General features: G+C 38.0%; 1 protein-coding gene across 3 annotated transcripts in view; it reads right to left on the bottom strand.

Moving 5' to 3' along the window:
• The window catches only part of ift172 (intraflagellar transport 172), a 31571-nt gene that overhangs the window by 10625 nt on the left and 6631 nt on the right, over positions 1 to 14315 (bottom strand). For all 3 annotated transcript variants that reach the window (XM_079474870.1, XM_079474869.1, XM_079474871.1), the window contains exons 15-38: positions 14174 to 14286; positions 13569 to 13736; positions 13341 to 13477; positions 13103 to 13210; positions 10527 to 10611; positions 9923 to 10015; positions 9738 to 9815; positions 9387 to 9635; positions 9223 to 9301; positions 9018 to 9138; positions 8754 to 8898; positions 8586 to 8675; positions 7579 to 7676; positions 7365 to 7500; positions 7127 to 7243; positions 6890 to 7032; positions 6571 to 6664; positions 6244 to 6308; positions 5910 to 6090; positions 5268 to 5365; positions 3035 to 3164; positions 2338 to 2436; positions 1940 to 2049; positions 897 to 960 (exon numbers count right to left, since the gene is read on the bottom strand). In XM_079474870.1, the coding sequence (XP_079330996.1) occupies positions 897 to 960; positions 1940 to 2049; positions 2338 to 2436; positions 3035 to 3164; positions 5268 to 5365; positions 5910 to 6090; positions 6244 to 6308; positions 6571 to 6664; positions 6890 to 7032; positions 7127 to 7243; positions 7365 to 7500; positions 7579 to 7676; positions 8586 to 8675; positions 8754 to 8898; positions 9018 to 9138; positions 9223 to 9301; positions 9387 to 9635; positions 9738 to 9815; positions 9923 to 10015; positions 10527 to 10611; positions 13103 to 13210; positions 13341 to 13477; positions 13569 to 13736; positions 14174 to 14286 (2801 nt within the window). The remainder of the gene's footprint in view (positions 1 to 896; positions 961 to 1939; positions 2050 to 2337; positions 2437 to 3034; positions 3165 to 5267; positions 5366 to 5909; positions 6091 to 6243; positions 6309 to 6570; positions 6665 to 6889; positions 7033 to 7126; positions 7244 to 7364; positions 7501 to 7578; positions 7677 to 8585; positions 8676 to 8753; positions 8899 to 9017; positions 9139 to 9222; positions 9302 to 9386; positions 9636 to 9737; positions 9816 to 9922; positions 10016 to 10526; positions 10612 to 13102; positions 13211 to 13340; positions 13478 to 13568; positions 13737 to 14173; positions 14287 to 14315) is intronic.

The raw sequence follows: 14315 nt of genomic DNA, 5'->3' as shown, positions 1-14315 counted from the left end.
GGATGCCCCTTATCTGTGGCAAATGACTGTAAGCTACAGCCTGTCATGGCACACATTCTTTATTCTACATTTATGTATTTGCAGACACTTTTATCCCAAGTGACTGATGATGCATTCAAGCTGTACATTTGATCAGTATGCGTGTTCACTGGAAAATAAACCCATGACTTAAACAGATCAATGCAGTTTCCATTCATTAACATAACATAGCAAGTTATTCAGTATTCCCTCCTGGCTGCTTTTATAAACATTTAATATTACAAGTAACTTGTTTCCTTGTTAAAGGAGAAGTTCACTTTAGAACTAAAATGTTATGATTATTTACTCACCCTCATGTCAGGACGTCCATGTCATTTACTAAGAATAATTGAGTGGGTGAATAATCATACATTTTAATTCGAAAAGGAAGTTCTCCTTTAACATTCTGACTTTTTCTTTAACAAAACCCCCCTTGCCATCATTCAAGTTACTGATGGCTACTGTAACAGCGCTGCCGGTGAAGCATTGCAACGAGAGGCAAGCGCTCAACATCAATTTGGTGACTCAAAGCGGTTATTCTAAATTGAATCAAGGCAATCATCACCATTTGACTCTCCTCAAAACAATAACTGAAAACAATGAAGTAACCCTGTGGAGGAACTGCTGTCTATGCTGTTATGTTATGCTCATTTACAGCATTCTTTACCCAGAACTACCATTGCTAGGAAATTGTTTGTCTAAAATTAAACAGAATTCTAATGATTCAGAACTGAACTCCACTGGTTTCTTTTAGTTAGCACACATGTTCTGATATATTTGCTATGCTTCTCATGTCAGACTAAATACAGAGAGAGATATCTAATAAGAAGTGAACCATACATTGGATCTGTTGATTATATATAATAAGGTGAACTTACAGAGTCAACTTTGCCTTGATTTTTCAGGTGGTCTTTGTAACGTTTGTCCACATATTCCTCTAACCTGTGAACATCAGAAAATCTTAACATGAGATCTCAAAAAAGACGGATAAATGTGCTATTCTATGCTATCTTGTTAATGTGTTTTCTTTATATGGGCTATTGACATAGTGAACTGATAATCATTAAAAATATATTTTTAACCATTATAAAAAGGAACATTTGTACAATAAGTGCCAATTTAAAAGATGTTTCCTTAAAGAGTGTTCACACCAAACGTGGTAAATCGCGCTATTCGCGTGTAGTTGGACGCTTTAACATTTTGAGTTTACTCGCATCATTAGTGCGTGAAATTCGCTTCATTACAGACGCGAATTCGGTCATGGGAGTGGCTTCTGCCGCTCGCTCACGGCACTACTAGAGCAAGCTCCTGATTGGTTAACGCTGTGCAAATTTTCGGAAAATCGATTTTTGCGAATCGCACCTCAAGTAGGTCATCGCGTCTTTGCATTGACTTAACAAGTAAATCACTCGCGGTTAACACTTCATTCGTGTTTGGTGTGAACACATAACATAATTGATATTGATGAATCGCATTATCGCAGCAGTAGTAGTGTAACATATCTCGACGCCAAAATCAAGCTTATGTACATGTCTATGCTAATAAATGCTGGTTGAAATCATCACTCCGATAGTCATGACTGACTTACAAAACACTTCAATGTAATGTCCCTTTTAATAGAAAAAAAATCAACACAGCAAGCAAAATAACTTTGTAGTGATTTCACATGGTAATAAACCAAGCACATTAGAACTTGAAAGTATTAAGATTGTTTCGTAAACCTATTTTGTTTTCCACAAATAAAAAACAGCTAGAGATAAAGTGTGAAGGCCATTTGCACCTATGAGGTTTGTGCTCGGCAACACAAGTGCACGACAGCACAAGGCCAGTGAGTTATTTTTCTGACGGCGAGAAACTGTGATTTTCTGTCACATTGTTGGCTGTAGCGTTGTTAGGGGCGACCAGCATGCTAAGAGCTCACCTTGGATCGAGCTCCTTGGCCACTCTCTTGGCTTTGTTCCATTCTTCCCCTTCAATAAAAGCATCTATGGCGTTCCTAATGAGGTCCAGGTTGAGGTAGAGCTCGGCAGCCTGAAAAAAAAAACAGATTTTGTACCTCAATAGGTTGACGGCTTGAAGGACGCAAAAAACAGGCAAGCTTTTGTGCAGTCACATTTATTTTGTCACGTGCTAAATATACAAATGCGCCCAAGCATGCTCAAAACACCAATCTCTGAATATGGTGCTTTCAAAACACATTATTTTTACAGAGCAAAAAGCCAGCATTGCATTTTGGTTTATCTTTGAGAAAAACAAATGTCAATGTCAAATGGGGAGCTTAAAAAAACGAATATACATTTTTAACAGAAAAAAACATACCTCATTGTACTTTTTGAGCTGGATGAGGCGTGGTCCCACAACCTGACTAATGTCCACAGCCTTCTCATGGGATAAAAATTTAATGGCCAAATCTGCTGCCTGAAGGACCAGAAAAAGAGAAGAAACATCTTTCATACCGTGTATGCAATTGATTTGAAAAGGCACTTATATGGAATTTTTTTCAAGTTAAAGAGTAGCTCTCTAATGGACTGCCACATACCAGGGCTGGATCAACCGAGAATTTGTCCAAAAACAAAAGGTTGATTCTAGTTTGAAACATCAATGTTTTGTCATAGCGAATACTAAGCCTTTACTGGAAAAGATTCATGATCTGAATGATAAAATATATAGCAATTTCCCTATATCAGGAATAGAATATTTCTGAAATAGCTATTACATTATAAATGGTCTTCATTATGGTGATTTTCAAAGCTTAAATCAAAATCTGTAAGAGACTCGCAAATGCAACGTCAGATCTGCCAAATCTAACCTTAAAGTCAACATGAATTATTGCGTCCAACCCCTTTTTCTATCATGATTTGATGTATTTCAGAGGGAAACAGGACATTATACTATATTTCATACAATGACATTTCAACGTCCTCTAAAATTGAAAGTCATTTTAAAGGAAGACATTTTGATGTAACGTAGAGTGAATTTCATAAAATTGGACGACTTTGTTCTGTATGAACTTTACCTTCATCCAACACTTTAATAACAAATCCATATTAGATGAGTCCTTCACTTTAAGATAGCAGTCCACGGCTCGAGCGTACTCGCCTGTCTGTTCCCACTCCTGAGCACGCTCGACCATCCCTTCTACACCCCTGAAGAGACACACAAAAACAAAAATCTGAGATGGGCTTACAGTGTGAGAAATTATCAAGAGCTGACTGCATAGTTTGCAGCTCATTACATTGTGGTGTACACTTAACATGTGTTGAATAAAGTCTATTTATTAAAGGTCACCGTTCTGCAAAACATACCTGTGAAAATAACATCTTTATAATTGCTCAAAAACAAGTTTTGAATGTTAAGTGTTGATTTTAAATCTGAAGGGGAATAGAATATCCTGGTTGTGAAAGCAAACACCAACATGAATCTACAGTATGTAGTTTTCCCTCAGAAACTAGCCCACCCTCTTGATGCATTAAATTCAGCACAATGGACGGGGGCCAAACCAAAACTCTTCAGTTTTGTTACCAAGGAGGTACTTGAAAACTTTCTTTTCTCAACTGGTCGTACTTCTAATCTTAATAAGCACATACTTGTAACGTTTGAAATGAATCCTTCAATTCTATATGAAAAAGTATCAAAACCGAGAAATCTTAGAGTATGCAGCATGCCAGCATCATATATACACCGCGTCTCAAAACCTATGTCTTCACCCAATCTCACGGGACGATGATGCGTTATTTTCTGTACAGCATGTTCCATGAGCCCTCACAACAGACCAAGTGCACTTTCCTCACGCTAACCTTCCTATATTTCCTATATCATGCATGACTGAAAACTTCCCTACCTGTCCTTCTTCTCTGAATCAACTGTAAATAAAACCATGGCGAGCCAATTCAAGGATACAGACAAAACAGAGTTTAACATGTCTTAACATTGTCGACAATTTTGCATAAATGTTGTGACGTTACAGTTATATACCTAGAATAAAGGAAAACCTTGAAATAGGAAAAGTCCCAATGAAATAAAACATTTAAATTCCTTATTTGCCAATATTGATGTGTTGATTATAAATTGCTTATCAATGTGGGTCTTTAGTTTAATCATGTGCCCTCACAATCTTCAATTTAAATCTGAAAATGCACTTCTGCCGTTGAAAGAGAGTCACGTCAGCTCTGTTGACTCCAATGGAACAGTTTTTTCACATCAATGGCGGTTAATGGAGGCTCTATATAGTTCCCGGAAGTTACTAGTAACACATGGAGCTGCAGCAAAACAGGCCGATTGTGATGAACTTTTAACCCATTTAAAGACGTAAATCTAAATAAAAAATGAAAGAAATAAAAGATCTCAAGAGAAAACATTACATTCTGGAACTATATGAAGGCTCCATGAAGTACGTGACACGCCAAAATGTTTAATTTCCGTTGTCGCGACTCTTTCTCTCAATGGCTCTGGGGCAGAGCATCCTTTAACTCCTCCCCTCCAAATGTCAGTCTGCTGCCCGTTCCATTTCAAAATGCAATGCCTGTTTTTATCCATTCAATCCATCGCAGTGCAAAACTCAAGCCTTTCAATTCTCCCTTTAACTCGGAAAGGCGTCAGAATACCGACGTAACACAATCACAACTCACGGTTCACAAGAACTTTAATATTTAAGAGTTGTTTCTCTGAGACATCTATGGGGCGATTTATGCCAGAATATGAAGACAGTTGGCAAATATTCTTTAGTTTTATTATTCATAAGTCTATACGTGGGGTCTTTGAAACATGGATTTTATGCCTACTGTGTTATATTGAGGTACTGTGCATGTTTTTCCTTTGCATGAAAAACAAAAATAATAGGAACAGAAAAATGGGTAAATGCTACAAGAGGCCTGTATTACTGCCGAGTGGGCCTTGAACTGACAATGCAAAATGTTTCTCCTTTTCTTCCCAAGGAAGGCAGCAAAGAAGGCTTTGATGTTTTCCCACAAGTCATTAAAAATAGGAAAGTTATCATTAGAGACGGATTTGCTGCGTGTTTGTGCGTTAATGAGCTGCTCATTATGGATTTAATTTTGGATAAAAAGCTGCGATGTTTTAATAAAGGATGGAAGTCAAGCAATGACAAGAGGATCTGAATTTAGATCAGAGCTGCTGGCTTTTTTCACAGAGTCCTAGTTTACAACGAACAATAAACAAGGATTTTCTGAGATACAATGATGAGAGAAATGGAAGGGAAACATGTGCACAAAAGTTAAGAGATTTATTACCAGTTGCCCTCGCTCTCATATTCCTTTTGAAGGATGCTCAGTTTGCTGGGTAAGTAGTCTTTGCAGATTCGCATTGCATCAGTCCACATCCCGGCATCCTGGAAGAGGATATTATCATTTAACAAATCCTGTGAAGTTTAATATTCATTTTCTGTTCACATTCAAGTCTTATTTCCATTCAGATTGTTGTGAACAACCATGTCTGAACTTTGGAAGAGGTTAAGAGTTTTACAATGAGAAAAAGTGGCTGGTGCAATTCCACAAAATGTCTCAGTGAGAATGTTTTACAAAAACAAAACAGAAAAAGCAGCTTGTTTATCATTTTAAAGTTCAGAACTCTGTTAAAGGGATTGCTCATTCAAAAATAAAAATTCTGTCTTTGTTTATTACCCCTCATGTCGTAAAAACCTGAATATGACTTTTGTGGAACACAACGGACGATATTTGGAAGAATGTTTTTTTTAAAGAAAACGGTGGCACCACGAGAACTATATAAGTAAATAATGTACTTTCCAATTTTGGGCGAACTATCCCTTTAATGTGTTCTATGGAATAGTTTAACTGGCACCAAATCCATCTACAATGAGACTTTTTGGTTTATCACATATTTATGGAAAATCTCTTTAGATTGAGGACTCTTACTTTGTAGTATCTAATAGCAAGCTCGGGTCGTTGTGCTCTGAGCAGGAAGGCCTCTGCTTTCTGGAATTCTTTCTGGTCGAAGCAGAACTTTGCTTGGCTCACTAAAATATCAGCTACACTCTCTGGATCATGAGCCTCAGCGACCCTCTGTGCGTTACTCCAGTCTTTATTGTGAACATGCCTGCAACAAACAAAGAGACACGTCAACCTTATTCAAACATCATCTTTAGATGTTCAAAAATAATATATTAATAATGCAAAGATTTGAGCTAAAATGCACATGCATGTAAAGGATTTGTTATTGTAACAGAGAAAATGATGAAAGCTCACTCACATCAGTACAGCCTCCTTGGATTTCCCGGCTTTGATGAACTCTGTTTCAGCTTCATTGAACTTGCCCTTGAAAGTGAAATTTTACACTTATTGAGAATACACGTATTGAGTAAACATTTTGTTAGGCTCTTGCTATTAAATAAAAAGAAAAAAAAGAAAACCGAGGACCTTACTACATCATATTAACTTAATAAAGTACATCACATTAATGAAACTGAATTCTACAATATTGTCAGAATGTGACAGCATAAGCATTCAGATAGGCTACTTTCAATATAGACCGCTGCAGTGTAGAAAACAGAAATCACTACTGGCAGGTAAGACATACCTGGTCTTCGAGGTACATGGCATTCTTCAGATGAATATCAGGAGTCTTCTGGTTCATGGAGAGTCGTGCCAACTCAAAAGCAAAGTCAAATGAGCTTAATAAAACAAAGAGTTTTTAGTTATTGTAAGAGTTGTGGCTTTTCTCCATGACTGTTGGCTTTGATGTCACTGTGCAAAAGCTATAAGCACATTTGATGTTTTACAAAACATTTTTTACTTTAGTCTGTCAATGGGAAATAGAGCCCATTTTAGATTTCATGTAAATGAATATTTATCTTCTTTATACCTGAAAACAGAAAATTCAGTGTTGACTGACTTACTAGTTATCAGTCGCAAAGTCAATGGCGGTTTCCAGCAAGCCAAACTTGTTGAGTAGCTTAACTGCAGCCTCTCCTCCAAGACTTTTTGCCCACAGGAATGCCAACTGCTTATGAGCATTAGCACTTCCTTGGCTCTTTGCTATCTGTTGTGTCAAGAAGAATTTGTATCAGTGTTTCAATCTCTGTACATTCTACATTTCATCAACTCAAATAAAACATTGTAGTGTGCATACTCACCCGATATGATTCCTCCCACATATCGTTGACTCTGTACATGTTTACAGCGGCTTTCCAATCCTGCCCCTCTAGGTAGTGATACTCCGCCTCCTGAAACCTGGATTCGGATTCCAGCTCCTGAGGAAAACAGCGCACATGGACGTTTTAAGCAAAAAACTAAACTACACCTCACCAAAAGACAATTGGGTCAGATGTTTTTTTGTATCTGAACTTGTAATAAAAGTATGATCTCTAAAACCTTGGCCAGGTGAATATGCGTTTCCTGCAGCAGGTCTTTGTGATGTATGGCGACCACACGGATCATGTCATCGTACATTTTTTTGTTCTTGTACATCGTGATGGCCAGATCTGGTTCATCTACAGTGGTAAAGAGCCTTAAGATGAAGCAAAAGAGGAAAAATCAGCAGTGTGTGTGTGTGTCAGTGTGTCAGTGTATATGTGTGTGCATTTACCTTTCAGCTTCTTTGAACTTGCCCTCTTTCTCTAAGTCTTGAGCTCTGCTGATATAAAGGGCAGACACGTCCTCTTGTGTCATACATTTCACTGCAAGCTGTGTGTAAACCGGTGGAAAAAGACAAGGACGAAACAGAGACAGAGAAAGCTTGATAACAATTTATAATCATTCTACATTGTAAATTGTTCTAGGAAAGAATCATGACACATTGATTTATTAGCTATACAAACACAATCACGTTTTACAACTTAAATATTTCAGCCAGAACTCTCATGAGTGTGAAATCTAGGACAGATGTCAAGATTTTCTGGCAAATAAAGGGATAGTTCACACAAAGATGAAAGTTATGTCATCATTTATTCACCCTCGTGTCATTTTAAACCTGTATTTTCCTTTTGCAAGACAAATATTTATTAAAGAATGTTGGCCCTCATTTACTATAACTGTATGGACACAAAACCTCAAAATATATTTTTGCTTGTGTGTTTCACAAAAGAAAGAATCATATACAGGTTTTGAATGACATGAGGGTGATTCAACGATGACAGAGTTTATATTTTGGGCGAAATATCTCTTCACATTTAAACTAGGAGCATATACTGTATGTATTGACTTTAGTCGTATAAATTATGTTCATCACATTTTATGCTGCTTTTGTATGTTTTCTTTAAAAAATTGAAAGATTTAGTAGCTATTCATTGTATTTAAAGTGCAATGCCTCTAAAATATCTCCTTTAGAGTTGCAAAGAATATTTTTTTTAAATCAACTGTTTCTTTAATGCTTAAGGCTTTACTTCTTAAAAGCCCTACGCAAGTATGAACATTGACAACAGTGCTGATGTTTGCAAATGCATCTCAAAATATCCGGCTATTAAAAACATTCATTATTAACAACTCATCAATATCTTGACAAGCAATGTTCTTCAAACTCTCCTGAGCTTCCAGCAGTCAGGTGTACCTGAATAAAATCAGTCTGCATCAGAACACAAAGTGAACACAAAGTACCTTATGAGCTTGCTCCCATCGCCCGGCCTGAGTGTACATATCTATAGCATCTTTGATATGATCACCTTTCACGAACAGACGCTCGGCCACCTGTAACTCAGCCAAACAGGACAACCCATGTAAAAAGTAAGTAAAATTAATGTAGTTCTAATGTGATCTATGAAATACCTCAAACTCTTGTACAGAGGAATAGTACTGGGCTATCTTCAGATAATATTTGGCAGCAGTATTGTCTTCCTGCAGCTCCAGTATATGCAATGCTTTCTTCCACTGGCGTGCTGCGATCGCCGCCTCTATGGCCTTGGTGGAGCGGCTTCAATGGGAGGAAAGTTAAAAAGAGATATCTGATTCAAATTTTAACACGCACTACCCCTGGAGAGAGGAGCAGCAAAAACCTGCACATCTATGGAGGCCTGTTGCCCTAAAACTCACCCGGCTTCTATGTAATGGTTGATAGCGGCATCCATTTGTTTCTGTTGCACTAGATAATCTCCCCATGCTTCCTCCAGCTTTACCACTTCAGCGGGGAAGGCAACACGAGCGAGATCCACGGCTGCAGAGGAACAACGCATCACCAGAGATCAACCAGTCATGTCCAAACCTGCATATGGCTATTATAGTCTGCAGGCGTACTTACCTTTCTTGAAAGCGCATCCCTTCTTGTAGCAATCAAGGGCTCTTTGATTATTTCTTATCCTCTCAAACAGGTCACCTGCCTGCAAAACAACATGAGAACTACAATTATTACGATAAAATCCACAGAAAATTACCCATGATCCTCTGAGCTCCAGAGCAACTCACCCTCTCATAGAACTCTCCTTTAATGAGTGCGGCGGTGATGCGGCTCATGATGTCATGGTTCGACAGGAGCTCATCTCTGCTCATGCCTAGCCAGGCGGCTTTGGCAGGAAGTCCAGCTTTCAAGTAGAGGTTAACGGCACCAGTGATATCTCCCTCACTCTCCTTCACCTCCGCGGCTTTCTCGTTCTGATTGGTGTCCATCAGGTATGAATAATAACTGCGTCTCAAATTGTCCAGCTCTGGATGGCCCTTAAAAAGTAACGTTATTATTAGCATGCACAAGTTAGACAAAACACACTGTATACATTTGACTAGAAGTTCAGAATATGCTAATGTTCAAAAGAATGTTACCCTTGTTTCTGCCACGGCAATACATTCATCCCACATATGAAGCTCTTGGTACATTTCCATTGCTTCCTCAACCGCATTCTATTGGGTGACCGTAATATTACTCACAGCATGATAAAAGAAATACAATCGTAGGTATCTCCATCTCAGATCTCAAACAGGTCATACAGGTAGCAATCGTTTTTTACCTGTTCCATGTAATACATCTCAGCAAGCTTAAAGTTCTTATCCAACATGGCCAATCTCGCTTTCACTTGGTAGTGGTCCGTACCATCACCTCCCTACAGAAGAGTAAACACTATTGAATTTTAAGATATAAAAAAATATATACAAACTAGGGCTGACAAAAGTTTGTGTTTACACAATGTGCATATTTGTATTATTATTTGTATTATTGAAAGATTTGTATTATTATGAACACATACACACAGGTCCATTAATATTTGGACAGAAGCACATTTTTTGTTATGTAAGCTGTGTATCAAACTGTATTAGAGTTACAGTTTTACAATGGATGTGTACACTCTCAGCTTTATTTAGAGTGTATTGAAATCCAGATTAACTGAAGGCTTTAGGAATTACAGCTCTTTATGAAGCTCCTTCCTTTTTCAAGGGACCAGAAGTAATAGGACAGTTGAATCAAAAGCTGTTTTCCTGTTATGCAATTAATCAGGATGAATCGTCTGTCGGCCCTAATACAAACATTTACAGTTAACTGTAAAACTGTATAACTGTAAAAGAAAGGTGCTTCAAAACCACATGTAAAAATCTCCGTTGTTCTGCTCAACTCACATATTCCTTAGAGACTGCATCTGCAATCTTGTTGGTCTCATTTAGGAATCTCACTTTGGAGACGTTCCCAAGAGCTGCGAAACACCTGCAGAAAAATCACGACACCAAGCCGAAAGAGACCCAGTATAAACAATTTTTTTCACATTCAACTGTAAATATTGTATCAAATCATGCTGTAATTTAGGTAGCAAACATCACCAGATCAAGTTTTTCACATTGCTGAAGAAGATGGAAAATACGAAAATAAAGCCGCAAATTGAATTTTGTTTTAGTTTTGGATAAACCATATAGACAAAAATGAACAGCCTTTACAATCTGCCCCCACTAAATCTGACAGAGGCACTACATACAGATATTACTAGATAAGTGCTAAAAATGTGTTTCAAATATTAAAACTTAATACAGTAAACAAACTAAAACCAAGAGATTGAAAATAAACTAAAACTAAAATTAAGAGCTAACAAACAAATGTTAAACTTTAATAACCCTGGTGTGATCTGTTAGACAGCATGGTATCAGCTCTTCATAAAGTGGCATGAGACAGGAAATACTTTTCTTCATTTGCATTCTCCTCACTGTCTGACCACTTTCTCTCTGCGTGCTTTATGCAGATAAGCTTAAACATAACAATAACCCATCCTGCATTGTTAAAGCCCTTCTAATTTAAATTCTAGTTTCAGACTCTTAAAAATGGTTATACAGTCAAATAAAAGCTCTAAACATGACCGCTGCTAACACTGGACGCCTTTTCAAGAGAATCTTCAGAGCTCAAGCTTTTAACCTCATACACCAGCTTTTCTAGAAGTATTTCTTCCTCTCATCCAGCAGTTTACACACATTTTTCTGTAGGCAGAATCCTATCTGAGAAAACATTTTGGTAAAGTGTAACAGACAGATCAGCTATCTAGACTAGCAGCTTGTGCCCTGTCCCAAATGGCACACTCCATGTGCAGACCTAGGCACGAATCCACAAGGGTACATGGAAGCGCATTTTTTGGACAGACTTGAAGTTGTAACGTGGAAAGAGGAAGCAGTGCTTTCTAATGTGTCTCACGGTACATTGATGTCATATGCAGTGCCACGTGAAGTTTATAGTTATGTATTTCATATGGTGATTATACCACCAGAGCATTATGCAATGGATAGGCTGCTTATGTTTGTAATGCAACCACTTATATATTTATTTATTTGTATACACAATACTTAATGTGCATAATGTGTCCTTAATATGCATATATGTTGTTATTTAATATTTCTCTATAATACAGAAGCTGTGTTATTCAAATTTACAATGCCCAGAGACAACATAATCTAAATCTACAACAAAACATCAGAGGCTTATTCCCTAGTAAGAAAATGCATTGCATAAAAAAGTTGTTGGGTTAATAGAAAATAAATAAGCAATAATGTTAATAAGAAACTATTTAGAAAATGATGTCTGATGTAAAAACGTATATGTCTGACGTCCACGACACTCCTCCCATCCATTCTGTGATTGATCATTCGCAAGGATTCCTGGGTAGGCAACTTCAGCTGAGTCTTCAAAGATGCAGGCTTCGCTCAAGACTGCATCGAGGGCCCAAAGGCGGCGCTCGCCAGCAGGCTTCTGAGCGCTAAAAAGATGAATGGGACACTCTACGGAGTCGCAGACTTGGCGACCACGCACAATTTAAATCCGCAAGTCCACATGAAGTGCACCTTTAAATAAAGGCCCTGTCCCAAGTGCTCTTAAAATCCCTGTGAACCAGAAGTTGCGATTGTTTTTACTTCCGTATTTTCACCGAGTGAAATGGAATTTTGAATGATAAAAATAGTGGTCGTGGTTTTTGTCTTTCTCTACGATTTGATGATGTATAAAAACAGCCGTTGGATCTTGCCGCAGAGAGGGGAAGGGGATAACGGATGCTCTGCCCAGGCCGTCTGACATACGTCATCTAAGATGGATACTCATCCATATAGGCTTTTTAATTTTTTATTTCACTGGGACTTTAATGCTTCTGGAACACATTAAACATTCACTCCTAGATACAAGTTATAATAGTGGGTCTTTCCTTTATGAGTCATATTTTTACTTTGGTATGCTTCTTTGGGGGCTTCCTTTCTGATTGGATGAATCAGATAAATGCTAAAATGTGTTCATATATATTTAGTTAGTATTTCATTTTAAAGCACTTTTGTGAAGCTTCTGATGCTTATTGTAATTTAATATAGTAGGAAATGAGGTGAGCTGTTGTTTTTGTTTCACTGCGCACATGTAAGATCTATTGCCGGTTATGCGGCTGTAATTATTAAATGTTTGCTTGTACACATCTGATAATGTTTGCTGCCTTTGAGGAGGAAGGTGTTTGTAAACACTTAATAAAATATTCTTCTCCGAGTGTGTTAATGTGGCCCGACACACACAAAAATTCTCTGGTCAACAACTTCAGAGATAATGTTTAATTTATGCAGTTAATTAAAAGTGCATTGAAATCCATAATTAACCCCTTTGCAGTTAGTTAAAAAAGTTCCCAAATTGTTTAGAAGGGATTCAAGTCAAAGATCAATGTACTGTTAGTCTGTATTGCTTTTCTGACCTTTCGGCGATGTGAAGCTGTCGTGCCTCCAGGGAGAGTTTGCTCAGGGTCTTCCACATGGCCTCCGTCTCTGCAGACATCTCCAGCGTCTCCAGGAATGCTGTGGCCCTGTGCGCATACACAAGAGACCAGCTTTAAATGAGGATACATGAGCAATTGAAGCACAAAATCTACTCTAGCGCATTACACTAGGGATTTGCTGAGGCCAAGTCAATGTTTAGTGCAGGTGCAGCGGTACCTGTAATAGTCACCGTCATCGATGGCTGTACCGAATTCAATGAGCCCCTCATCCAGGGTGTAAGAAACAGAGTTAACCCCTTCAGTCACGATGACTTCAGTTTTACCATTGGATCGCTCCAGGTCTACGATATCCCCCTATGGAAACACAAAAAATCACTAGCGTAATCATGCGCTATAATGTGCTGGTGTCCCAGTAAAATATGCCTGAGTTGAGATCTGAGTTCACCTTGATTGGAAACATTGTGACCCTCTCCGGGCTGTCAATGGTGTACCAAACACACAGATTTCCTCTGTTCTGAGCCACAACTACATCACTGCCTGGGACCCACTGAACGTACGGACAGAAACTCAACATGGTGCTCTTTAAGCTGCTCTCGATGTCATACAGGTGGAGCTAAACATGATGAGAAAAACATAATATATAAAAAAAATGATTTACAGCTTAAATCTTAAAGGAACATTTCACCCAAAGATGCTGTCATCTTTTACTCACCTTCAAGTGTTTTTGTCCCGATGAACACAAAGAAATAAAAATTTGGAAGAATGCTTGTAACCAAACAGTGCTTGGCCACCACAGACAATCATTGAAGGAAATATGTCATTGTAAATGTCTTTTAGAGAACATAAATTCTCTGTGTTTATCAGAACAAACAATTTACGCAGATTTGGAACTTGAGGGTGAGTAAATTAATTTTTATTTTGGGGTAAACCATCTTGGTAGAGCATCTTGGACCAATAACAACCAGCTACCATAGAATGGAATGGTAGTTATCATGTTTCGAAGTATAACTTTTTTTATTGGTTTAGATTTTTTTATGATTTGTCACTTACCCTGAGCTTCTTGTCCCTAAAGAGCAATTTACGACCGGTTTCGTTCAGCTCCAGCCAGTCGATTTTGGAGTCATGGCTTATGGTGCCCATATTACACCCACCAACCAGGTCCACTGAAAAAAAATGGGAAGAGATGACATAA

Source organism: Barbatula barbatula (assembly GCF_947034865.1).
Source record: "Barbatula barbatula genome assembly, chromosome: 15".
Classification (NCBI taxonomy): domain Eukaryota; kingdom Metazoa; phylum Chordata; class Actinopteri; order Cypriniformes; family Nemacheilidae; genus Barbatula; species Barbatula barbatula.
Note: the sequence above shows the minus strand (reverse complement) of the source record. Positions and strands in the feature narration are given on the sequence as shown.